The following is a 27,931-nucleotide window of genomic DNA, read 5'->3' as shown; positions in this document are numbered from 1 at the left end:
GTGTGAACCCTGAATGTGGATGGAAACAGTCTCTAATCTTCTTAGTGATCTAAGCAAAGATTGAATGCTTTGGGTCAAGCTGGGTTTTGGATAGACTCAGTTAAGGGGGGGGTGGGAAATAATTTAAAAAATCCCAGCTCTTCACAATGACTGCAAGTGAAAATACGTACAGGCCAAGCTGGGTAATGTTTCAGTAGTTGATAATATTTTTGCTGTTTCACCAGTTTGCAAAGACCACATAATTTGTTTTCAACCATGTCTTTTGAGACCTCTTGGAAACAGGACAAACAGCCCTTGTATTAAGCTGTGGGCACTGTTTGCGTTCATTCCCCTGAGGATAGTTTTAAGTTGTATCATGAGGGATGAAAAGGCAAGTGTCAGAATAAGCAGCACACAGGGGCTTCCTTTCCTTGATGAACTCTGAACGGCTGGCGAAGACTGCAGACCTCTTAATCCTTCTTGCACCACAGCCGCTACGGCATCGTTAAGAGGAGGAGTTCATTAGATGGCTGTGCTTTCATGTCTCAGACATGAAAACCTTCTGATTATGATTTTTGTGGTGTTACAGTAACATAGCTTTTCAAACGCTACTATCATAAAATTAAAGATGTGATTTTTAATTTTTTTGAAGTGGATAAATGTCCTGAACTCTGGCTAGACTGACGTTTCATACTCGATTTGCCTTGCCTGCCTAGATATTGCAGTATATTTTCATGCAGAAGTTACAGCTTGCCCGGTACTCTGAACAACAGGCAAGTGCAGTGTATTACAGTGAAGGGGAAAAATAATCAGTCTGTCCTATTTGCATCTTCCTTTTTCTTCAGACTTACCTTCACCAGTCCAAAAGTTTATGCTAAGTCATTTGACTTAATGTTACCACAAGGGATTTTTGTATGTAATGCATCTTAACATAATAGAAGATCACTCAGAGATTGATTTTTCAGAACATGAAAGTTAGTAGGAGCTGCTGACCCTCTTTGAATATCTGAAGCCTAATGTTTACAAACCAAATTGTTAACTTTTTATGTGGTTGCTTTTGTAACTAAGTTCAGCAGCAGGCATTTAATTTTTTTTTTTTGCTGTCTTCGTGTTCAATAATAGAATCAAGATTATATCCATCCCGTGCTTGAACTTGCCACTGCTGCATTTCATTAACTTTCTCAATATTTGATGCAAATTGTTTCTAATTAACATGCTTCTAAATAACCTGTGTGCAATCTGTATAATAATAAAATTTCATTCCAAGCTATGAAGACTTGTACCATTTTAGGACCTTTTTGAAATTGCTGCTGTTATTATTTATTGTTATTCATGTAAGTGGTGTATTTTTAAATGAAATCCTTTTTATCTGTACTATAATAAATAACCAGAAATAGCTTACTGAATATACGGTAAGGCAGGTAAGGACATAATTAGTTATAGAGAGAAAGGAACACAAATTAACCATAGTCAGAATTTGGTCTTTTAAATGTTGGGACTTTTTCATTAAGTCAAGGAAAATATTTAAGAGCTTCTATCTTTGTGGTACATGTTCTCACTGTAGCACATATTACAGGTGCATCTGTTCTGGTTTTTTTCTCCCTTTACTCGCAAAGGAGATTGTATGATTTGTTAACAAGGAAAAAAGGAAAATAAAAAAAAGAAGAGGAGGGGAGGGAGAAAGATCAAGGAAGAAAAAAGGAAAAAAAAGTGGGTTTTTTTCCTCTCAACTATGTCCTTGTTATTATCCAGAAATAAATATGAAAATTAAGAATATTTTGGCCATCATTAAGGCAGTATAAAAATTGAAAGAGAGGAATCAAGGACAGTTTCATGAATTTTGGCTTTGCGTTCCCCATATCTAAGTGAAGTATATAGGAAGGAAGAAAAATACACACATATACATATAAACTTCCCTTATATATATTCTTTTCTATGACTAAAAGGATATATATATATATTTATATACACACGGGTACAATAATCAGAATAGGGTATTGCAGGAGTCCATATTGTGCTTGTAAAATTTCTCAAATTTGACCAAATGCGACCACTGATCTCTGTATTGTTATACTAATTGGAAGAAATTAAGGATAACAAGGGACCTGTGGCCTTAGAAAGCAACTTGTGAGTGAGATTGAGCCAGTCTAAACCTGCCTGCAACCAAGAGCAGTTGTTTAGCCCTTCCTCCTTATAGCCATTCTGGCAGTGTTCTCCCCATGCTCCTTTTTGCCTGCACTACTACGTGTGTGTCCGTGCCACGAAGAGTAATTGTCTCCTGCTCCACTTCCTCCGCGTTGTTCATTTTTGTCGGGGTGAGTAATCCTGTCTGAGTTAGGGCTTGAGCTCTGGTGCCAGAAGGGCATCAGTGGACACGTACGGCTGGAGGCCACAGGACCACACCTTTCAGTGGCAGCGTGGATTTAAATCAAATTGCAAGCAATATGAAAAACCGGTCCAAGCTTCACATGCATTGTGCCCTTTGTAACCACAGTGCTCACTCTAATAACGGGAGAGATTTGGACATATATGTCACTAGGCCAATTAGGGGCTCTTCTGAAGAGGCTTTTGTCTCAAGCTTTAATTCTGGAGATCTGAGTGTAGCCACCTACTGCCTCAGGTTTTGGCTTGTTCTTAGTTTTAGCTCTACAGCTATAAATAGAGTGCTATATATAATAAATAGCTACTATAAAACCACAGTAACGACAAATTTTAAGGCCTGGTTTAAGGTTCTGTTTTATTTTAATATATACACCAGTATGATATATGATATGGGTGCTCTAGGTTCAGCTACAGGGATTTTCTGATTTAAAACGTTTTAGGGAACAAATTATGTATGTTCTGTCTGTTTCCAGGCAAGACTTCCATGACAAATACTTACAGGTGATGGATTTGACTTAGGGGAAAAAGATACTACAACTGTTAGTGTCGATGCTGAGCTAATCTACAGTAGCAGAAGCTGGATGTTCATGAAGCTGGATGTTGCTCATACCATTCACATTCTTGGTTTGAAATATAAAGGCTGGTTTCAGTGAAACTTCCTTTGTCAAAAATGGGAGCTGCATATTTTACTCTAAAAGCAGTGCTGGACAGACTGCTTAACAGTACCTGTGAATTATTATTAATGTTTTGAGCATGCTTTCAGAGTTTTGCAGGCTTAGCATGTATGAAAATGTCTATCATTCATTGTTTTTTCACATCACCTGTGTGTGATGCCCATGAATGCCTGAGGTGAAGTAATAAGCCTGTGCTTCCATGGCTCTTGCTGATCTTTAAAATCTTTGTACTGCTTGAAATAAATGAAATCAGAGTTTCAGCTTGACAATTACACTTTATTTTTTTCCTTGCTTCACTTTCCAACCTTTCATAAATTGATGGGGACACATTTCCACATTCATAGGAAGCTAACCAACACTTGCTGTTAAAACTGGTTTGAATTAAGTACGTTTTCACAGAATTTGGTATCGCAAGATTGATTGTTTCTCCTTCACTATTATGTCATCTTTTTTTTTAAATGAAAAGACAATGACTTGATTTTCAGATTTTTCCAGGACCTGGTCAACCAATCCCTTGCCATCCTTGTAGAACTCTTCTTGTCAAATAAATGTTAGCAGAAGGTTTAGAAAATACACCACAGTTTCTGCCTAAACTTATATGTCTCATGGCTTTTTGTGCCCTAATTTTTCCATTGCATTCACTTTCATGTTATATCATGCTCTGAGGCATTAATGAAAGCAATGGGGCATTGTTTTGATACTGCTATTTATTTTTCTCTCTAGCTGTGTGCTGCTCACTTGCCAACCCGATCAGAGGCACCGAACCACTATCAAGCAGTATGTCGGGCTCTGTTTGCTGAAACAATGGAACTGTACACTTTCTTGGCCAAAATTAAAAGTGCAAAAGAGGTAAGCAGCCTGAGAAGCTTTTCTGTGTTTGAGCTCATTACTCTGTGAATTAGGCTTAGAAAATCACTTCTGTACCCAGCCAGTGGTGAATGTCAGATGCGTGAGGAAACTGTAGTGTTCAGGGAGAGCAGTTCTACAGACAATTTCTTTTCTCTCCTTTTGGCCTGTAACAAGTTACAGATGTCTGATAAAATTGTTATTAATTGCCACTAGTCTATTTGGGAGTAAAACAGAAGTTTGTCTTGGAGGAGGGTTGCACATAGCATGCATGTAATGTATTTGAGTCTGAAATCTCTGGTGTTTCAGGGATGTTGTGAAGCATCAGAGCTTTGCCTGTTGTTCCTCAGCTCATTCTCATGCCTTGTCTTTGGCTGAGAATTATCTGAGATTCTTCTTGCTCATATTTTGTCCCCAGTCAGCACCTTCCTTACCTTTGATGTATGATTGGCTTGTTTGTCTGTCACATAAGCTTCACAGCAGAGCCAGTTTAAAGAAAGAAAAATTTCTGCCTTGATAGGTCTTGATGCTAATGTTCCCTGCCTGCTTGGCGGTTACTGTTGGCTGGAAGGCCATCCTATGAACCACTGCAATTAAGTGGTCTGGCTGAAGAATAACGTTGAGGGTGGGTGGGTGATTTTTAATGAAGATAGTTTCAGAATGGCTCCGTACCAATTGTGATAACACAGTGTGGGTGTTGGTGACATTGGGTGAGAAGGACAGGAGAGGAAACATGCTTCTTGAAGCTGGTTCCTTCACTGAAGCCAGCTTGTCAAGTAACAACGCTTTTATCCATTTTTCTTTTTAATAAATTCCTGAAGGATTTGCTCTTCTTTTGTAAGTCAAGATGTACAGTACCTTTAAAAAGCAGCATAAGTTTTTAAAGGCTGATCTAGAAATTTTGCTGCTGAAAGAGGCAGAGCTGTTCCACCCACGCGCTCATGCTCCCACTGTTTTCCTTCCTCTGGTTCTAGGAAACAAACACAGCAAATACCAAACAAAAAAACCAAGGAGTAATTCCTTGTCAGGTTAATGAGCTGAATCAGCTCATTAAAGGGTCAGATGAGCCTCAGAGCAGCACAAGAGAGCTTTTATCCTCACGCTGGTGGTGGAAGACACAAACCAGTCAGAGGCATAAGGGACTGGTGCTGGCTTTCCTTCCTGGTTGAGATGCATCCGTCCAAGGGGGAGAATCCTTCAGAGGTGTTTTTCTGTTGCATGGGGTCAAGTTTCACCTCCACTCTTCCTCCAGTCCTATACGAACTGAAAGCAATTTTTAAAAGGAAGCAGTATCATACCAGGATGATTTTGACAGTGTCAGCATGGCTGAAGAGCCACCTGTTTTCTGAAGGGCCTGTGTTATGGCTCAGCTGTGTGCAATGCTCCTGATGCAGAGAGCAGACAGGGTACGGTGTCTCTGCTAAATCTGTCTCCTGAAGCTTGATGTCATTATTTCACATCTGCCTTTCACTGCTCCTTCGTGTTCTGACCACTGGGTGTACGAACTGAGGGGCCTGTGCTAGAAACACCTCAGCTAACAGCTCTCGCAACGTCCATGTTGAGGTTCAACGATCAGACCCTTTGGAGTTCTTTCCGCCTAGAGAAAAATATTTTCGGTAGTTTCTGAACATTTTGGCCACAGTAAGCAGTAATAAGGCATCACTGTTGTCAATGTCAAATTAAAATACTGTGGTTTATAACCATTTCAAATTAAGTCTTAATTTTTTAAAAATTTATTAACAAAGGAGTGTTTTGAATTTGAAAATTATTTAATCACCTTGTAATTGGATGTAAAAACCCAGCAACATCTGATCACACCATAGACCATACTATGAGTTAATCCCAAATGAGAGGAACCATTTGCCTCTCAAAGGCTATTAGGGATTGATTCAAAGTACATTTAGGTCAAAGGAAGTAATCCTTGTAGATGAAATTTTGGCCCTACTGAAATCAGTAAGGCTTTTATTGCTGCACCTAACCAAGGCCAGAATTCTGATCTTTTGATTTCATTTTACTCTGTGACAGTCTCCCAGTAGGCATACAAGAAGTGACCAAGAAAATTACCTTACAAGCAGCTTCTGGAATCTGAGTGCTTTGCGCTTGATCCTTGCTTGTAGCTTTTATCCAATTATACATTTGGAATGTATTTAATTTTGAAAATAATGTAGGGTACAAAGAAAAAATAAGTGTGAGGAAAATCTGTGGTGTAATGCTGTAAATCTTGTTATGCCATTTAAAAATGACCTCTGTAGTTTATACTTGGGGCAGTCAGGAATCATATGATCACACTAGGTTTGTGCCAGTAAAAGCTGTGGTGTTGTTTATATGTTCTTCTCTCATGCAAATACACAGAAGAACCTTAATTCATGCGGAATATGGTTAAACACAATTCAAGTCAATAAATGCCTTTTTCTTTTTCTGTTGTTATTGTCACATGCGTATTGGGTATAAAGGAGGGAAACATTTAATATTTCAGTAAGGACTTTTTTTTGTCATGAATTTGTGGTGATTACATTAGCAGATAACTGCGGGAAAAACCCCAAGTTACATACATCAGCTCCAATTAAAAAAACCCAAACTTATACTGTGTTTGTGACACTAAAGACACCAGGAATTTTAAACTGTTAGTTTATTTAAAAACCCGACACCTTTACATCGAGATCTTTCTTTAGAATCCCTTAGACCTGGACACAGTGGTGAATGTGAGCTCAAAATGACATTAAAGACACTAAAAGAGTGGGAAAGTCCTCTAAAATTACTTAAAATAACTTTCCTATTAATAGAAATTACCTTGAAATTCCTTGGATTCCTCCTAGGGCCACTGGATGGCATCTGGGTATCTGTTTCCCAGGTGTATGAAGTTCATCGTTTTTACTTAGTAGGTGCTTAAACAAGCCAACTTCACTGTAGTGGAAGAGAAGATTGTTCTGCAGAAAGAGTTTATCTGCAGAAATTCACTTGCTAGGAGTGGCCCAAATCAGACCTATCTTATGCTACAGCCCAGTACAGCTTTAGAAAGGAAATACTGTGAAAGAGGGAGAAAAAGATATTGCTGTGATGCTGTTTTCAATTTGGCTCTATAAAAACTTGTCAGGATTTTGAAACTTACAGGATTTCACAAGGGAGAGATCAGGAGGCAGGAAGGATAGGCCTGTAGGGTTCTAGTATGTTTTGTTACTAATACACATACGGACTAGTCACGTGCACTCCAGTCTATCATGTGAACATCACAAATGGAGAGTAGTTTCAGGAAGGGTTTTACTGGCATGTATTTGGGTGAGTGCATTAATCAGAAATGATGAAGCAATGAGTGAGCTGTTTGGGTTATCTCAGTGGATGTCAAATGAAATGTTTTAGGCACTCTGTCACATACTTGATGCCGTGTGGTTTTTATTTCCAATTTGATTCCCTGTGTATGAAAGGTCAGCAGTAAAGCTGACTTGCAGACAGGAGATGGTACTTCCATTCTTAAAAAGAATGGAATGTTTAATGTAGTGGATGCACAGGACAGGACTCAAGCCAGAGTTGATAAAAACATGATACTATTTTTGCAATAGTAAAAAAAAAAAGAGTAACAATAATAAAAGTACGTATTTCTGTAGAATAGCAGCAGCGACTCCAAGGTAGGGTTGAAATTAACTCATCTGATCTAACTTTGCATTGTTTTGCAAGGTGAAGTTTTTCTAGCAAGTTTACTGGGGTGTTTTTTCAGCTTGCTGGCAAGATTGTGTGTTGCTCATGCTCTGTGAAAGGTGCCCTTGCTGCAGATCCACCCTGGGTACCATCTGCTGCAATCCAGAAGTGGTGTTTTGATGGGCCAAGACCTCCTAACTCTGTGTCCTGCTGTTTAAGCATTTATAACCAATGACAAAAATGGAGTACAGCTTGTTTCTCATCGCAGGCAGTAAGCTTTTAAAATTGCAGTAGGAAAATTCCACAAAAGCAGGATCTCTCCTTTTTTCTTTTTGGTTATGTGTGAGGAAAAATGGTCAACAAGGTGGAGGAAATGCATGTGTGTGTGGTGAGAGGGAAGATAGTTTGAACACCTGCTAAAACTGGACATCATGAAAAAGAAAAGATTTATCATTTTCAGGATCATCCAAAAGTCATTGGGATCACCTTTTTTGGCACTTAGCCATAGAGAGAACTGTAGGCACAAATAAGTGACATCCGTGAGATAAAGCGAATGTTCCTGCTGTGGAGTATCTGAAAAGGTCATGCACAGTGCTCAGAAATAGCATCAAGTGTGACTGAGAGGGACGGAGAGGCTACGCAAGCATTGGAATGCAGACATGGTTGCTCTGAATTGCTCCAGGTATCCACCTGGTCTGCTATCCATGTTGTGAACCCGTTTTATTGAGGGGATATCTGCCCTAGTCCTCCTTCAGCTTCCTCTTACTGCCCCGTCTTGCCTTGTACTGGCATTAATGCTCCACGTGCGCTTAATGGCTGAGCGAGCCAGCAGTGTGCCCTTGTCACGAAGAAACCTTACGGTGTCCTGGGCTGCACTGGCAGAAATATTGCCAGCAGGTCGAGGGAGGCGGTCCTTCCCCTCTACTCAGCTCTGGTGAGGCCACAGCTGGAGTGATGAGTCCAGTTCTGTGCTCCCCAGTAGAAGAGATACATGGACATACTGGAGAGAGTCTAACAAAGGGCCACAAAGGTGATGAAGGGACTGGAGCATCTCACATATGAGGAGAGCTGAGAGACCTGAGTCTGTTCTGCCTGGAGAAGTGAAGGTTCAGGGGCATCTTATCCATTTCTAGAAATACCTGAAGGGAGAGTGCAAAGAGGATGGAGCCAGACTCTTCTTAGTGGTGCTCAGCATAAAGTGAAACACGGATGTTCCCTCTGAACATCAGGAAACACTTTTTCACTGTGAGGGTGCCCCAACACTGGCACAGGTTGCCCAGGGAGGCTGTGGAGTCTCCATCCTTGGAGATATTCAGAAGGTGCCTGGACATGGTCCCTGGGTGGCCCTGTTTGAGCAGGGGGTTTGGACCGGCTGACCTCCAGAGATGTCTTCCGACCTCTGTGAGTCTGTGAGTGGTACCAGTAAATGGTGATGCCAGCCTGCAGTGGAGCTAAGCATTTGTCAGTGGGCTGTGAGTGATAAACTCCACAACTGGCACAGCTGGTGCTTAAACACACCATGTGGTGCTGGCCAGCATAAAAACAAGGAATGTCCAATAGGCAGGTGTGTCTTTATCTGCTGCAGTAGGTTTGACTTGTATCTCAAAAATTTTTAGAGATCAATGTACGCCCTAAAGCATCAAGATTAATATTCCCTCCAAACTAATTAAGATTGTGTATATTTTTATAATTTCCTGCATCTTCTTTTGCAGTGAAAGTCCATGCTTATCAAAAACTTTTCCATCATTTCATTATCCACGGTATGCCTTGTAATTGTTTTTGGTAGAATACAGATAAAGGTCTCAATCTGTCATTTTTGCACTGTTATTTTGAATCATGTCAGCTTTCATTTATGTCCTTTTTGATGTAAAAACATAATTCTTTCAGTCTGCCTGGATATATTTCAATCTGATCTGTATGAAAATGTAAATATCCGAATTCTAACCAAGTACATGAGTAGAAATGAAATTGTTCCTTTCCTTTTTTCCTAGCTGCATGCCATGCAAAGATTCAGTTTGAAAACAGTTAATTAAGAAAGTCAGGTGTTACTTTCCATTTGACGGGGCTATACTGGTGTATTATTTGTACAAAATATGATAATAGAGGTAGTTAATAGGTACCTAAATGGTTAAGGTATCAGGTTAAGGTTAATGGTTATCTAACTTAATGATAAGTTAATGGCTAACTTCTTTTGGAAATACGGTCATTAGCCAAGTTACTCTTGATAGTCTCATGACTATAAAAGCTGTTACATACCTTGCTGCTTGGATTTTCAGGAAGCACAGCTGGAGAAATACATTGATTCACAAACTTTTCTGCTCGTAACCACTTTTGCCTACACCTTCAGGCTTCCATTGACTCCACCTTTGTAACTGTGTGATCCTCAGGCTTGCAGCCCCACAGTGATTTGTTTGATCCCTCAGTTTGGGAGTTTTAATAAGAGAAAAGGCTGCTGTTTTGGTTTTGGTTTGTTTTGGGTTTTTTGGTTTTGTTTTCATGGCTTTTTGTTTGTAGGGGGGTGGGAGGGGGCTGTGTGTGTTTGGTTTTTTTCTTAAGTGATGCAAGCACTGTCACTCACTAAGTGTTACATCCACTTGGTTTGGGGTTTTTTGCCTCTTTTGAAACAGTTATGTTGAGCAGCATGGTGACTATTGCCCTTTCCAGAGCTGAAGAACTTTGATATCCACTCAAGAAAGAGGTTTTCGGGGGCTGATTTAACTGATCCTATTCCCGTGTTTGAATTAAATGGGGTTTGGGTCTTTCCACAGAATTAGAGTAATGCTGGCCAAGCCCTTGGAATTTAAACCCAAGTTGGATAGCTGAGTATCTGAAAGTAGTTTTTCCCCTATGTGCAGGTTATATATTTTTAAATTGAGCCTAGAGGTGCAAGAATATTTTATTAGTTTGGCAGATAGCAGCATAAGAATTAGTTGCATCAGCGAACAAATGTTGCCTAATTAAGGATATGAACTGGAAACTGTCGTAGACTGTGTCTGCAGTTTGTGAAAGACAAAGTCCAGATTTGGATTCCCAAGAATACCGTCTTCATTAAAACACTGCGTGTGAGAGAGCATTTTATGGAAGTGAGTCTTGGATGCTGTGCTGACAAGCGTCTTATATAAACTCCCATCTGTCACTGAGCATGGGAGAGCGCATCTCAAATGTGGGACACACAGCAGCAAATCAGCTGCCTGCTTTTAATAGTGCAGCAAGATGTTGGAAGGCATTTGGTATTTTTATTACTAGCTTTTGTCATAAAATGTGTGGTTGATTTTTTTTTTTTTTAATGGTCAAAGGCTGTAATGGTTTAAAAAAAGCCAAAGCTGTTGAAACACTCGCTTCCTACCCATCCAACCCTTATTTCCTGAATGAATGCCCAGGCCGTAGTAGGTGAATCAGGTCTGTGGTATAGGTCTGAGGTTCTGGGATCGTTTAGGAAAACCGTTTTAAGATGTTTCTGCTTTCTGAAATGGAAACCCATTTAGGCCCTATATTTATTACCCTATAATAGCTTTTCTGAAGCTGTTGTCCCAAGGGTAAGTACAAGTGGCTGCAGCATCTGAGGTTACTCGCAGGTTTTGGATCACAGTTATTTTCTGACAAATGGTCTCTTGTATTGTAAACATGTTGGTTTCCATGATTTACGACTGAAACAGATGCAGAACCCACTGATGCTGGCTGGGGTTGCTGGGGGAAATGATAATATTTCATTTAGTCTGGAAGTTTAAAAGTAATCATTTGTCACGGTGAATTTATTCCTTCCTAAGCAGCACCTGACAGGTGGAGAGGAGTTAAGACGCCTTCCAAAGCACTGCCTGCAAAGATAGAGCACTTGCTGTTTCTTTTTCTCCCCACTCCTCCAAAGCTTTCTAACTTCTATAACAATGGAAATTTCTTTTCTTTCTACTGTTCTCTACTAATCGCATGGTGAGCTGGATTTAGGGGTCTGAGCTGGGTGCCAGGGCGGGGAATGAGCTACCCCTACGAAGTGTGGGTCAGTGCCGCTGTGAGGGATGCAGCTGGAACACTTGGCTGGGATGGAGAGGAGTAGGAGCTCAGCTCTGGCAGGAGCCTGTGCTTGTATCAGCTCATTTGGATCATAGAACTGTACTTAGAGAGGCTTTGGCTGGCAGGTTTTTTTGCTCTTGCAACTCGGTGTAGCCAGCACCACGTACACCTGTGCTTTCTTGGGTGGAAACTCCCCCTCAAGCTATGTTCCAGAGAAACTAATTAGATGGCTGCCTTATTTGAAAGATCTTTCAGCTGTTCAGGGTGGTTGTTTTGGGTTTGGGTTTTTTTGTTTGTTTGTTTTTATTTTCTGCTGTTAAGAAAAACAGGTTGTAATCTTTTTAGCTTCATGGAATATTTGTGTCAGTCAAAGGCATGAGCCTTGGGGCATAAACCAGCCTGGTAAATTGTATGGTAGGGAACACGGTTACAGAGATGGGTAATTGCTGCAAATCTTGTTGAACAGTCGAAGTAAAGGTTAAGCAGCTGTAACATGTTAATTTTTTAAAAATTAATATGTACCTTGCAGTGTGGAAAGGAGGAGCAAATCTGACAGTTGTGAGCTCATTTACTGGTTAGCTTTTTGATTACAAAGAAGAAAGTATCAGAATGATTTTATATTTTGCAGTTTATCGATGCACGTTAGCAGTTTGCAAGAAAGCAAATAATTTATAGTTCACAGATACTGTATTTGAAATTATTACTGCAACTGTATGGTACAGGAAAGAAGAAACCCTGGACAACAAATAAGCAAGGCCTTTATGTTACTCCTTCTTCCCATTTTTCTTTTATCTCTCCCATGGAAAAGGGTGATTTCCTGTAAGTATCAGACTGGCTGTTGACCGCAGCAACAGAACCCACACAAGACAATAAGTGAACCATCTGCTCTCTTTCCAAAACCTCTGTGGTTCCTGACTCACACGTGCTAACTCTATAACCAAGTTTGGAAGGTAGTTGCACTCTGTTAAATGTGCCATTTAAGCACACTTCCTGTGCTTCCATTTCTTCCACTGAGATGCTGGCAGCTTTGGAACCATTTCCAGGAAATATTTTTTACAAAATATGCTTATTTTCAAGTTTTCTGTGAATTCTAAAAGCTAAACTGAGACTGATTGTTCAGTTACATTGAAGGAAGAGCTTGAGTATTGACAATTGGAGTACTGAAAATTTGTTCGTGCTGCTGATTCCAGAATATTTCAATACAGAAGTAACCTAAAAAATAGCATTTTGAATATGCAGGTTTTTATGTGTATAACATAATTTCTGTAAAGCCACAGCCTTTTAAGTCTTTTGCTTGCATTTGTCTGTGTGCAAGCTTGCCTATTCTTTGGTCTGCTGTAACTTTTAATCATTTTTCATATTCATGTTAGTATGAAAGCTTTTTTTTCCCTTTGCAGACAATCTTTTCTATATTTGCATGATCTGATCTTCATAAATAGCAGTTTTTACCTTTGAAAGGTCTGTTTCTCTTTCTTACATAATTTTATTACTCATTTTAGAATCTATAACCTTGTTATACAGACTACTTAATTTCAATATGTATGCAAGTCTGTCACTATTCAGTGTAAAGGATTTCTCACCATTTATTCCTTCTCACAACTAACTTTCTGGGAATTTCTTCTTCTACAAAAATGAGCTGTCTTGAATTCAACAAGTAACGGTCATTTTGCTATGAATGGGATCCTTACAAATTCAGTAATGTTTTCTGTGTGGTAGCTTACCAGACCTCATAGGTGGGTGGGTGGGTTTTTTCCCCTATGTACAGCCCAGTTTTAGGAATATTAAAATTTGTATGTATAGTTTTTCCTCTGGTGTACTATTATCTGAGGTACTTTGATACTCGAAACTTAAGATTTCCCCCTCCCCCCCTCCCCCCCCAGCATTTAAGGTCCACTTTGCAATTAAGAAAAATATATTCAAATAGTATTTCAAGTTACTTTTACAGTATTACTGTTCAAGTCATCAGACATTCAGTAGAGTACCCAAGCAACATAATTTGACATATGTCAAAAATTAAACTTCAGTTTTCCTTGAGAGTAATGTCACCATCTATTTATTGACTCATTTTCTTTTCATTGGCAGAATCTGAAAAAGATTCAAGAAATGGACAAAGATGCAAGTGATGAATCCAGCGCAGATCTTGATGACTTAAAAAATGCTGACTGGGTAAGACAACAGTTGAATAGTGATTCAGCATCATTACGTGTCTTTTATATTTCATTATAATGCTCACCTAACTTTTTTTGGTTTATGTTAAAATCAGTGTCTGGTTTTGTTGTTTTTTGGTTTTGGGTTTGGTTTGGTTTGTGTTTTTTTTTAACATATGAATTAATAGTAACAACAAGTTACAACCAAATGGAGTTTCAACCTTCCTTCGCAGACAGATGAAACAATAGAAGTATCCAAACATTGCATTTTTTCTTTAGACTGTTTTCATGGAGAAGCTTTTGCAAATTAAAAAGACTGGACATCTAGACAGGTATCATGCTGACTGCCCTTCAGAGGGGCAGCCAGGCAGTAGCCAGAGCCGCCAGCTGAGTTTCTCCTGTGGTGAAAGAAAAATGTTACAGAGAAACTCTTAACAGGAAGTAGCTTGGTTTATTTTCTAGTTACTATTCTTGCCAGTTCGTAGAGGAATATTATGAGGTTCTTAAAAGTACTTGATTTCAATCTCCCAATATTCTATCCACCACCTCTTCTTCCTCCTCTCCAGCCATTCTCACTGCCCAAGAAATGAGAGAGAGGTGTTAGTATGTGGTGCTCTTAGGGGCAGAGCAAAAGGAAATTGAGCACTGAGAGGATATGGCTAGACCTTAGGATTTGGAGTCCATTCCAAAATTTCTATTTGAAGAGCAACTGCTGGAAAATTTTGCAAGAAAGTTCTGGGCCTAAGGGAAACAAAGTTTCGGATTCAATCACTGTTTTACTTCACACAGTATTAGCTGTAAGTCTAGAAACTTTCCTGATGTGCTTGCAATTTACATGAAATGGAAATATAGATATATGGTCGAGAATTTCAATCCTTTTTCTGCATTATCTTAGAGATGAATACCCCTTGGGGTGAGACTCTGCAGTCCTGCTGAGTTGCAACGAAGTTTTGTTACGGTCATGAGGGTTTAAAATAGGCTTATATCAAATAACCACAGACAAAATGGGTTTTGGTTGAGGTGTTAAAAATGAAGTAGTACAGCTGTGCGTATTTGATGGTGTCCTGAAAGGGGAGTGAACAACTTTGGTTTAATGTGAGGTGGTAGTCAAGGGTAAGGTATCAAATAAAATTTCTCTGGTTTTTCCCTCCAGGCTCGTTTTTGGGTACAAGTGATGCGAGATTTGCGGAATGGTGTTAAACTTAAGAAAGTTCAAGAGCGTCAGTACAACCCACTCCCAATAGAATATCAGCTCACACCCTATGAAATGCTGATGGATGATATCAGATCCAAACGCTATACCTTAAGGAAGGTGATGGTAAGCCAAGGGGATCACTAGAATTGGTCAAATCTGAAATGTTATTTTTCTTTTGTATTTTCTTCTTTTCTTTTCTTCTCTTTTTTTTTTTTTTTTAAATTCAGTGTTCAAATATATTTGCTTTCCTGACAAAACCTTTGTTAGTGAGAAAGCTGTAATTCCACTAGAAAAATTCAGAGATGGGGGTGGGGGGAGACTGGAGAGACTGAAAGCATGTAGTTTGTTCTATCAGAGATTGTTAGAAAAAAGAATAAAGGAGGGAAAAAATGGAGCAACTACATGGGGAGCAAATAAATTAGTCCTGTCCATACAAATGCCCTTTATGTATGAGCTGAAAGTACTTTCCTAATCAAGATCTGGATTTAGACTATCAGATCGTATTTATTTTCTGCAGCATATGTTGCTGAAATGTTACATCAATAGGGTAAAACACATACCCAGGTAATGGTGTTATCTGTCTCCCTGCTAGCAGTTCAGAAAACAGTGCTAAGTGTTCATACTACCCACTGCAAAAGAGGAACGGTCCCCTTAGGACCTTGATTACTGTATGCAATCAGGATAGTAGCTTTGTTTGAATGGGAACCCCTGGGTCAACTAATTTGGCTTTTGCCAGGCTAGCCTGGAATTCATCTACTGCTGAGCAAGCTCCTGCCTCTTCAAAAGGGATTTTCTTCATTATGTAGTAGGACTTGGAGGCACAGCTGCTCCTCTGCTCATCCAGACTCTTGCTGTGTAAGAAATCCCTGCAAGCGTCTATTTTTGTCCTGCTATGTTGTCTACTAGGTAGATTGTCCAAAGTGACCTCTGGGCATAAACATGAATTGAGATTACAATCAACTTCAGGTACAGTGCCTGTAGAGCTGTCTGTGATGCAACTGCTGGCTTAGTGTGACAACTGCTAATGACGTTGTGTTAAAAAAAAAACTTCTTTCTTATTAGAAACCTTCAATTCAGTAACTTGGATTCTGCTGCAGGGTCTGCTTGACGATTGTGCAAAATATGCACAATAATAAGTGTGCATCTTGACACGAAATGTGTGGGGCTTGAAGGATTCACGTAGAATTACAAGTTTAGTTAGATCTCATAAATACAGCATCTTTTGGCTGACCATCATGGGTCAAAGCTGGTTAAATGTATTCCCATCAGAGAAAACTGTCATCGTTCTTGAGGAGGAAAGGGCAAGAATCCTAAATCTAAATTTTTGGCAGCCTCATAAAGATGGATTATCTTTCTTTCTATCAGTCAAAATGGCTGTTTGGCAAAGTTTTTCTTAAAAGCAATTTTTGCTTTGAATTTACAGGTAGTATTTTTAGACTTCATAGCTTGTGAAAATGCATATGCTACTAATGATAACAAGAGGTTAAGTACATTTTTAAAGTAAGTGAGATGCAACATGAAGTCTTTACTGTTCTTTTTATTAATATAATGCTGTGTTTAAAAGAGTAGCTCGATCTGTCCCTGACTGCTCAGTACTCTGAGCAGAAATTGGGAAAGGAACAGATGTTCCTATTAGTTGCATTACTTAGTTTTGTTGTTTCAGACTACCAAAAGTGTTTACAGATGTCAATAACTGGAGCTGTCTGTTCTCTCTTCTCTCATAGTGCAAATGTTCAAAATGTTTTGAAGATGTAAAATGTCAAATTCTGGGCTTTTTATAAATAACTGGTTTCATTCTTTTCAGTGACGGCATTTCTATTTCAGTACATATGAAAATAATTTCAGATTTGGCATCTCTCTATCCCTCCGATGCAAGAGTCCTTGTTTGTATGGTTGTTGTGGGAACAGGTTTTTGCCTTGGCATTTTGTAATCTTTTCATGTCTACCTGGAAAAATTTAATAGCGTTTTTCTCCTATGCAGCACTCATTCCCACAAAGTGAAAAATTATGAATGTCGGTTGAGTCAACACTTGGAAACAGGGAAATTTAAGAATTAAGTTACTCTTCCAGGCTTAGCTTTTCTTTACTACGCATGTGTGTTAAGCTACAGCTTTTCATTCCGTATTGATTCCCAACTAGCTCTTTTTCCTGCCCACCACCTCCCCTCCAAGATATGCACCCCTCGCGACATTTCTTGAGCAGCGTTTATTGAACCGTAACTGACAGCTCTTGCCTGACTTATTCAATGCATGGCTGTGAGACACCTTTTATGTAGTGTCCAAACTCAGCATTACATTGCAGAACAGTTAAAATCTTCGTAGGTAATGGTGCTCTTGTCTTCATAGTCGAGCTCTTCACAAATACCTGTGATGCAGGGGTATTAGCTTGGCCATGTTGCAAAAGGGGAATTTAGACATATAGGTTGAAGCTATTATTATCAAAAATATCCAGTAATTTGAATGTCTAATCTGAGAATCCTGTGGCGTGGTTGTTTGGGTATTTTTAACAAAATAATCATAGAATCACAGAATGGTTAGGGTCGGAAGGGACCTTAAAGATCATCTAGTTCCACCCCCCCTGCCATGGGCAGGGACACCTTCCACTAGACCAGGTTGCTCAAAGCCTCATCCAGCCTGGCCTTGAACACTTCCAGGGATGGGCCATCCACAGCTTCTCTGGGCAACCTGTTCCTGTGCTTCACCACCCTCTCTGTGAAGAATTTCTTCCTGATATCTAATCTAAACCTCCCTGTTTTCAATTTGTACCCGTTACCCCTTGTCCTATCACTACAGGCTCTTGTAAAAAGTCCTCTCCCAATAATACTTATTTCTTTACAGTAATTAGCATCTTAGAGTGTTCACATCAGTTGTGACAGTAGCTGTGCACAGATTGTATTTCATAAGCGAGATTTCAGATGTTTCAAGCTGGACATAGCAGGAAAAGGCTGACCAGTCTGTCCAGCTGGGCTTTGTAGAGTCTGTCCTTCTCTTCTGCACAGGTCTGGCTTAGTTTTAGTGAGGATTACTCACCTGCTTTAAGCAAGGAACTGTCCTGTTTAAAGCTGTCTTCGTTTTCTGCCTTCATCATGTGTTCCTGCAGAAGTGTAGGAATTATCCTAGGTAGAGCAGTGAGCTTTACAGTTCCTAATCATGCTTTAGAGGTGTTTAAAGAAGGAACGAGTCTGTGTAGGTACTATGGTTATCACGTGGAATCATAAACTTGCATCTCTAAGAGGTGTGCAGGAACAGCAGGTGAGTACAGTGGCTTACCACATGAAGTACCAAAGCACTTCATTCTTGGACACTGCTGCTTGAGCTTGCTGTGTGGTGTCAAATATCCGCTCTGCACCAACCCTGTTAACGGAAGCGCTACGCTGTCTGCATAGTGAAAGATGGCAAATACATATCTACTTGTAATACTTTAATTCACAGCAGAACTTTATCATGAGCTGTTCTGGAAATGATGTAGCATGCCCCCTCTGTTTCAGTGTCCATGCAATTTTCATTTTTAAATGAAAATTTCTACATAGTACAAACCAGTATCCGTTTCATGTTGCCTATCATTTAGAGATAGCACTCTTCTACTTAATGCTGTCACCTTTTATAGTGAGACAAATTAGTGGCTGAGATAATTGAATGTCAGTGATAACTGATGTATTACTTCTTGTTTGGGATCACCATTTCTAAAGCTCAGGCTTCAGCCAAAGGTTACCAAGTACCAGTTATTTTTTAAACTGCAAATCCCTTTTTATACGTGATGGTAGCAGGTCGTGAGTGAGTAGATGATTGCATGGTAGTTTTTCTGTGCTTGAGCTTGTTTAGATCTCTAAATTTCTGATTGGTTTTTACAGTCATGGGTTGTGCTTTCCCCACACTGCCAGTTGTAATGCATACTGCTGTCCAAAAGCTGTTTTACACACATGAAGACTAAGCATAGTTTTACAGTGTTTTGAGGTATGTATTTAAATACTGGTTTGCAGCTGGGGCCAATCTGGTACATGAGGGGAAAAAAAAAAAAGATCCTTTCCCTGCATGTATCCTGGCTGCATCTGTGATCTCTGATTTGGCCTTCAATCAACAGTCATGAATTTTAATTAATTAAAAGATGCATGGGAAATTGCTCATTACAGAGAGTTAGTTGGAGTAAAGAAATAGATCTAGCATGGACAGAGAGGATAAAAGCTTCCCTGCAATTCTTTCTTACCAGTATCCTGTTTGGGTGCTGAGCGTGAGAAGGAAGGTAGGCTCTGCCACCGCTGCTCCTGCTCTTGGCTTGTTGGCGGTGAAACATCCACTTGCTTTTCCACCATCTCCCCGTGTATCCTATGGAAAATCACTTAAGCAAATCTTACATTTCTCCTTTTCCAATCAAATGGGAATACTGATACTAATTATACCCTGGTGGCATTAAGTCAGGGTGTAGAGTGCCCTGAAGTGAAAGGCTCAGAGCCATGGATTATTTATTTCCCATTGTCATGCAGAGGGTTGTTCCCAAAGGCTAGAACGGAGATTATCAGTTTACAAAATGGCTCTTCTGATGGTAATAACTCTCAGCTTCAGCCATCAACTTTGACATCTGATGAGCAGTAACTGGGGAAAGAGAGACTTCTCATTTCATTAACAACCTGCAAAGCATGCTGGCCTCAGAAAATTGCTCAGTCCTTAAACAGAAGAAATCAATCACACCACATAAAATAATACTCTCCTCATCATAAAATGTCAAATCACTGTTCAATATAAACCTTTTCCATTTTAATTTTTCTGCCCTATTTTTAGGAAAGTGTTGAACATTGCAGTTTAGCAGCTTGGTATTCTCCACCAAGCCACATGAAATTCACTCTAAGGAAGCTAAAGGGATAGGTGCAGGGGGGAATTTGGACCATGTCTGGGGTAGGATACCTCCAGAAAGAGTCCCCAGGTAAGCAATGAAATGTTCCCCAGGGGAGACTCTGCGTGCAATTCCTTATTGGGGAAGAGATGAATCTTCCCTGGAGGCTGTTGCTCTGCCTCAGCCTGGAAACGGGACATGTCTGAGGTGAGCAGAGCTTGTACAGACCCTGCATGTCATTAGTGAAGTTCAGTTAGGGATCATATTCATGTGACCTTATGGCCTTTTAAACCCAGTTTTATGACTGCAGCATTCCCTCTGGTTAGCAAAAGTGTGTGTGATTTGACAAACCAGAGTTGTGCCTTTACATATATTTTCTGGCTCCAGAGAGCCAAAATAGAGTATGAATAGAGTCTCCCAAAGAAAATGAGCCAACTGACCTTTTAAAAGGAAATAAAAAAAGTGCTGAAATTTGGGACACTTGGTCTAAGAAATGCAGTGCCATGGGAATGTCTGTCAAATTGGCTGACAGAGCTGATAGCCACCTGCTGTGTAGTAACAGAAGGTACCAGGGGGATGTATGGCCTGGGGTGCTCTCTCATCCCTGACAGTGTGCTTGGGCACAGTGCTTTATGGACACTGAACCTGACAGGTGGATTTTTTTAAACAAATCCATACACTTATTCCCAGCTTAGAATTTATAAATTCTTCATACGATAGGAAACTTTACACTGCCTTCTTTGATATCCTGTATAGAGTGAATTGCTGACTCTTTCCTGTGATGTCTTGTCTTAGGTCAAGGTAAGAGAGGTATCAGAGAAAGAACTGTCTGTCTCTGAAGAAAGACAAGCAGACAACCCTCACCCAGCCCCTCTTCTACAGAAATACAGGATTTACAGTGAGGCAATGTGCTTCCTGTACTTTCGATGGCATCGCATGGCATCCTAGTGATTTACTTTCTAGCCATATTAACAAACTTTGTTTAGTACTTGAGTAATCTTTGAAGTGCAGGTGAAGAAGCAGCTATGAGATCGTGCTCAGGGCTTCCCTCTTCTGCTGGAATTTACCCACAAGGGCACCTCTTCATGCCCAGAGCAGCAGACACAGGTGGTAAAGACAAAAAACCAAGGGGGACATATTTTTCATCCATTGCTACACGTAAATCATTGGTGACTGTGCCATATCTAGCTTTGCGTTCATATCAGTGCTTGGGAGATGGTAAGGAGAATAAGAAAACCGGGGCCTTAAAGAGCATCCTTGTTTTCTCAGAGGCTGAGAACAGAGTGTAATGTTTGGCAGTGCGACATGGTTCAAACAGTTGTTCTTAAAAATGGTGTTGGCAACTTTTCCTCCGAGCAAGATACAATCTTTATCTGCATTCTTTCACAGACTGATTGCAGCCTTAACATTTGACTTCATCATTTCAAAATCCTAAGTATTGCTGATGAAAGCTGCTGTAGCTGTGGTTATTTTGCAGCTCTCCGCAAAGCAGGAAAGCTGTTAGGTGCGTTCCTGCTTGCCTGTGCTCTGCAAATGGGTTGTTGCTCTCCTCAGGGCCGGTAGGGTTTTACGTCTGGTGCAGGTGTCAGGACGCTGCAAGCTCTGTCAGGGTGGCTGTGAGTTTTCGATTGATCTCATCATCTGTATGAATATGAATGCAAACCATGGAAATATGCATTTCACTTTTTCTCCTTTCCAGGTCAACGGTGACATTCCACCTCGATTAAAAAAGAGTGCCCATGAAATAATCCTGGATTTCATCCGATCACGACCTCCATTAAATCCTGTATGTAATCCAGTGGGCTTCATTCCTAACAAAAAATGTGGCTCTTCAAAGCACGTTTGTGTCCAGGGAATATGTCAAATATTACATTTTCTGACATGGGCATTCAAAAATGTTGTCTTCTGTATGTAGAACACGATCTCCTAAAAGAACAGTGTGTAATATCTTGCACCTACCAATTAATAGCTGTTATTGCCAGCAGCCCTTTATCTCTGGGAAATCATGATGAATTGGGGAAAAATCCTCTCTCTATTTTATGAGTTTTACAATTGTGTGCATGTAAAATCATATTCAAACATTCCACATTTTTTGTCAAAAAAGTGTGAAATCTACATTCAAGGAAGCACTGTTTTATGTAAATATGTTTCTCTTTATATCCCGAGGCCTCAGCAAGAAAACTGAAACCAACCCCACCACGGCCACGCAGCCTTCACGAGAGGATACTGGAGGAAATCAAGGCAGAGAGGAAGTTACGTCCCGTCTCACCTGATGAGATAAGGCGTAGCAGGCTGGGTAAGCACAGTGCTTGTTTTGACCTGCAGCATCCACAGAAAGCTTCCCACGTAAGAAAGCGATATTAGTGATGTCTGTGCAGATGTCACAGAAGATGAAATTATTCTCATCCCTTCAGAAAAAGAAGGAACCTACAGGCTTTGCTAGGGCTATGCAATCTTTGTGCTAAGTCATATTTAAAAATGAGGTACTGTATGGTTCAGCTTGATTCCCTTCAAGTTTTGAATGTAAGTATTAGATAAATTTCATGGCATTATATTGCTGGTTGCACATGACAGTCAATGTTAGCTTTGCTCAGAAGGGAATGGGTATTGCTTTACCCCAGTGCAACGTTCTTTGCCTATCTGCAAGTATTCTTTACATGTCTGTTTTTAATTAATTTCATTACCTTTGTTTCCTGCTGTTAGCATCATCAACTTCCTTATTCTATTTTAAAAGCTGCCTTTATTTTGTTTGCTGAATCTATTGCTTTTATTTTGAATCTAAAACTTTGCTTCATTTTCTAAGTTACAGAACACGTGTTTGTATATATTTTCAATGGGCAAATAATTCAGGCTTGCAGCGCCAAGCATTTCATTTCTGCAGTGCATATTCAACAACCCACTATGAAATAATACAAATACTGTGCTTTCCAATGGTCACCAATTTGCATTAGTTCAATGGTTCTGATGACAAAAGCATGACAAACATAGTCTTACATTGTGACTTAACATTTCTTTAAGAGCATGGAATTACAGAAAAAGATGAGCTAGCCGGATTTTTAAGAGCAAAAGTGGCATCTTATGGCTGAAGAGCATGCAGTAATCTATGTATGTACTCCCTGTGGCTGCTTTTTGCAAAATATTTGTGCTTGCCACATGTGCTTAAAGGCACTGGTCCGGTGGTTGTGACAACCCATTGTCTCTGGAGAAAAACAATTTCATCAGTCTTGCTTTGTTGCATTGTTCTGAAGAGCTCGGTAGAGTTTGGTGAATGCTTTGGGTGCATTTTTAAAAGCACGATGTTTTGAATATTGTTTCTTTTCTTCCAGTTTCTGGTTTGGATTCAGTTTATGCCTTCTTTATCAATGTCTCTAATAGGCCCAGACCTTTCTCCAAATGTAGAAAGCTTGTAAAAACACTGAACAATTCCTTACTTTTCTTTCAAACGTTCAGTTTAAGTATTTTAAATGCTCTCCATCTGGGAGCTATCATGTCCTTTCAGGGGCAGCAAGTTTGGTCTAATAGATCTTTAAAACTTTGAACTGATACAAATGACATCAAACACATTTAGTAAACAGTTTCTAAAAACTATGTTAAATTTTGGAGTATTACTGGTTAGGACTTTTTGGGCTGCTTTCAGGGCATGGCCTCCAATGAGGGATACCTGTCTTCTGCCAATTCTTCATTGTTTGTTAAGGAACTAAATTTTTGAGTTTTGGAACTGTGGTAGTTCCCCTTCAGTGTACTGAATTGTTTGGATTAAATGCCAGATTATTGTAGGTGTGAAAGGGGATGTGGGCAGTTTTTATTTCCCAAGTGTTTATTTGCTGCTGGCATGAAGAAGGAAAAAGAGCAAAGGCCTTGAAACTAATTTTTTCTTACTTTGAAATATGATGTTTTGTGCCTTTTCACATCAAAACAACTGTTATGTCCAAAGTTCCTTTTAGAATAAAACGTGTTTGTGCTGAATTGGTAATGGAGTAATGCTAATGACAATCAGTATGGTACAAATAGTTCTGCCATACAGTTTAGATGACCACTGAATATGATTCAGGGTAACAACGTGTAAAGTAATGAGGTTTAAGGATTATAAATCTAGGCAGAAACACCATGTGGAATGCTTGAATCATCTGGACAGAAATGTTTGTTGCTCTTTAAAAGAATTATTAAAAAAAAGAGTATTGAAGTGAAATATTTGGGAGTATGAGGTACATTGCACATGTCCCAGAGTTATTCCTTGTTACTCAGTTTATTGCAGTCAGGAGCACAACTACACCTGACTACTGAGATTAGGGGAGCTGTGCTCTTGTAGTTCCTCCTCTGCTATACGGGTGGACCGTATGGCATGTGTTTCCCAGCAGCCACAGGCTTTGTCCTTCTGCTCTGCGCAGCCCGTGCGCACAGGTAAGGCCTTCTCTGCCCTGAGCAGCCCCCGACAACACCAGCCTGTGGCTGGCTGCTCTCCATCTAACGCTTCTATGGAAGGGGTAGCTGCTCTCAGAGGGGCTTAAGTGAAGGAATCAGAGTGAGCTTCCAGATGACCTCGTACAATTATCACAGTAAGCTATCGAGACAAGCACAGCCTCAAGGTACATGTCCTTTTAATTAAAAGCGTGGATTTGTGACACAAGAATGATGAGCTGATGGAGCTTGGAGAAAACTTTGTTTCACGTACATGTTTTATCAACCTTCAGTTAGGCCTCAGCATTAGGTGATAAACACCCTTCTTATGCTTTAAAATGTGTTTTCCTTTATGCTGAGTTTGGACAGGGATTTAGCTACTGTTTCTGTAGCTGTTGCCTGTGGCTGTTGTGTCTAGTTAATGGACTACAGGAAAAATACCCTCACTCCCACATTTGGCTCTGACTCAGCCATCTCCTGCGTTCACCACATAGATTTATTCTCATGAGCAAAACTTGTCCCAGCACAACCTTTTTTTAAAGGTTTAATCTTTTAGCGCAGCGGTGTGGGTGGCTGGCAGGCCCTTTCATACCGACTTGTTTGTCACCTGTCAAGTGGGACAGGTAAGCTGATGTCAGTTTTCATGTGTTCTTGTACATTCTTTTCACTGGGCTTGGCCTGCTGCTTTTAGATTAAGTGCCTTGAAATTTTATTTTCAGTTGAGAAATAGTTTGAGTGTCTGCTCCCTGAATTACACTGTTTAATTTGAAATGTAGATAGTTCTTTACAGAAATACAGAACATTTGACCACTTTCTTAGCTATGAAAATAGCTAAGAAATAAAAATAATTAGAAATAAAATAAAAATCTTAGAAATAAAATCCTTAGAGGCCCTGAAAGAAGAGGATAATATTATGGATACATTTTAAAGGCCAGGTTCACCTAAGGTTTTTAAAAAGAACAAGAATCAGCACAAATCACACGGTGTTTGGCCTTTTTTTTCCATCCTCTTCAAGGAAACTACTGCTCAAGCTAAGCTTGAGTGTCTCTCTTTATTAGTTTAATTATAATCATTGGAGATTATGCTTAAAAAAATTAGAAATATCTTTATTTCAGGTCACTGAAAGCTGTGTGAAATGTGGCTTTGTACTTACAGTTTTTTTCACTTCCTTCTCGCCTCTCTCTTCCCTCTCCCCTTTCTCTCTTTCACGGCATTTTAATTGAAAATATTCCATTTTTAAGATATTTGCCTCATTTTGATATTTGAATTACTGAATTCCAAAAATCTCATTCTCCAACAATACGAATATGTTTATAATTGCTCTGTTTGCAAGTCCCATTTATGCTGCTGTAGTTTGCAGACTCTGAGCTTTACTACAGTAAAGCAATAGTATGTCTGACACATTTTGGATTTAGGCAACAGAATCCAAAATGTCTCAAGTAGATTTAATTTTTTTTTTTGATTATGCCTCTGCTTTTCTAATAGCTGAATTGTTTTCTTTTTGTTGTTTTTGTTTCTTTTTTACAGCAATGCGGCCACTTAGCATGTCTTACAGTTTTGACTTGTCAGGTAAAAGGTGCAACAACACCTGACGTGGTTATTGTGCTTATTGTGAAATTTGTTCCATCTGTTTGTTGAATTCCCATTTAAGAAAGAAACTTGAAGGGATTCTTCCAAGATATGGTCAGTGAAAATAAAAATTAAGATAAATTACTTATTAATACCTACATTACCCTTGACACAAAAGAATGCCTAGGTATAGGAAACTGTATTTCACCTGAAATACACCGCTGGAATTCTGTTTTAAGTAAATAACCAAAATAAGGTGGCCCAGAGCTATTCCAAATTCTAAAAAGGAGTGCAGAATATAGGGTCACCTTCAAGTCTGATTTACTCATTTATTATTCTGACCTTTGTGTCGCTACACTCACTTTTTTGCTAGACCATCTTTTGCAATACTTCATTTCTCATGAGGATCCAAAAACCAGTTTTGAACTCATCTACCTTTCTAGATTTAATTAAATACACCTATGAATAATAATCTAGAAAGGAATTGTCAGTTCTACTGAGTCTCTTTACAGTAAATGCTTTGTAAGTCGTGAAATCGAAGACGTTCACTCAAAAGAGGCTAAACCTTCCTTCTTTCCTGGTTAGCAAATAAGTTGCTAGGGTGTTCTGGTCATAGCTGATACAGAGGATTCGATAGCTGATCCTTCATCAGCTATCTACTCTCAAATTTAAAGTTTCCTCCTGGTGGGCCATCAGTTAGGATGTGCAATAACTGCATGAACATGTTCTCCTTCAGAGATAGCAACATCAGAGAGAGTTCGTGACTACCAGCCAGAAAGTAAATTAATTCTTCCCTCATTGTACACCAGCTTCCCAGGATGCTTAGGCCCAGAGACTCCATCACTGAGGTTGGACATATTCTGCATTAGCCTCAGAGTTCTGTCCGCTGAGGAGAGCTCTTAGGCTAGTTCTTATTTAATTTCCCCTAGGTGACTCCCAAGAAAAACGATCCCCAAATAAACCCATGCTCTCATTTTGTGAAGCAGCAGCAGCAGCAGCTGCACCCTCCCTGCTTCTTTACATGGAAACATCTTGTCTGGGCCTTTTGCAGAGTTTTCATCCTCTGTTTCTCCATCACCCTTTAAGCTCATGTGGTTATTTTCCCCATATAAACGCATAGTTGGACTGAAATGCTAGCGTATTGTGAATTAGAAAGAACATTAGCAGTTTTTTGATGACCATAATATAAAAAAATACGGTAGTTTTGTAATATGAGAGCAAAGTTCACAAGTGACCTGTCTGTGAAGGTGGCTTCTTGTTCTGGTTGAGCCATGTGAACAGCTTGCCACTGTCAAGAGGCGAGGAGGGGCTCTCTGCTCCCTCTCCTCCCTAAGCTCCCCTCTAAACATGTGCTTCCCCCTCCTCCTCTGTGCCAGTCCTGCTCGTTTATCCACAAGATGACCTTGTGAAACTCATGTAACCCAGGAACAAAGATGGTTATTTTTTTTAGAAGGTGGGTTTTCTGCTCTTTTAGTGATTCAAACCTGCTACGCTCTGATCAGATGACGAGCGAGCCGGCTGAGGGCAGGTGATGAGCATGGGTGGATAGGAGGAAGGAGGCCGTGGCAAGCTGTTAATCCAGCTCAAGCCTTCTTGTGAAACCTTACATTCACGGCGTATTGTACAGCTACTACAGCTGTCCGGTGGGATTCCAATTGTGTATCTACTGGGTATCATGTTTTACTCCAGTGAAGGCTGAAGGGTCCCCAGAGGTTCAGAGAATAGCATAAACAGGCAAACTTCAATTCTTCAAAAAGTATTGCTGCTCTCAGATATGCCAAAAGTTCCTTCGGTTTTAAGACTATAAAACTGAAATTGCCAGTGACCAGCAAAAGGGAAATGTTCAGATCTGTCCTTCCACATGTGTCTGTTTGCTTTTTCTTTTGCCTTGTATTTCTAAGAGTCCTGAGACATCCTCATTTGTTTAAATCCAAACAGTATTTTGTACAAGCTCCCTTCATAATCCATTAATTCATTAACATAATGTTTTTATGTTAAAGAAGTAGCTCCATAGCAGTCTGTACTGTACTTGGATTTGCTCTTTTTGACTGACCATCGAAGAACTCTTCCTGTTTTCTTTATCCATCTTCCAAATGTGATTGGTTTTGTTTTTTCAAGTCATGTGGTTCTCCGCAAGTAGCATCAGATGGCGTGACTGAGTGATCTGATAAGTTGTCTTTGGAAGTAAATTCAGGATGATTGCAACATTCCAGTTAGGTAGAGGTGAGACACCAGATAAGCAGTACAAATGAATTAGATGGGTTGGGATGTTG

At 39.8% G+C, this 27,931-nt stretch overlaps 1 protein-coding gene across 1 annotated transcript in view; it reads left to right on the top strand.

Moving 5' to 3' along the window:
- The window catches only part of SPIRE1 (spire-type actin nucleation factor 1), a gene marked incomplete at its 5' end in the record, with an annotated part of 68,393 nt that overhangs the window by 19,111 nt on the left and 21,351 nt on the right, over nucleotides 1-27,931 (top strand). The window contains 6 exons of the mRNA XM_010160161.1: nucleotides 3,759-3,884; nucleotides 13,605-13,688; nucleotides 14,823-14,987; nucleotides 21,391-21,477; nucleotides 21,858-21,987; nucleotides 25,617-25,658. Of these exons, the coding sequence (XP_010158463.1) occupies nucleotides 3,759-3,884; nucleotides 13,605-13,688; nucleotides 14,823-14,987; nucleotides 21,391-21,477; nucleotides 21,858-21,987; nucleotides 25,617-25,658 (634 nt within the window). The remainder of the gene's footprint in view (nucleotides 1-3,758; nucleotides 3,885-13,604; nucleotides 13,689-14,822; nucleotides 14,988-21,390; nucleotides 21,478-21,857; nucleotides 21,988-25,616; nucleotides 25,659-27,931) is intronic.

The sequence above is a fragment of the Eurypyga helias genome, unplaced genomic scaffold (genome assembly GCF_000690775.1).
Source record: "Eurypyga helias isolate BGI_N326 unplaced genomic scaffold, ASM69077v1 scaffold5841, whole genome shotgun sequence".
Classification (NCBI taxonomy): Eukaryota; Metazoa; Chordata; class Aves; order Eurypygiformes; family Eurypygidae; genus Eurypyga; species Eurypyga helias.
This window is presented reverse-complemented; position numbering and strand designations above follow the sequence as displayed.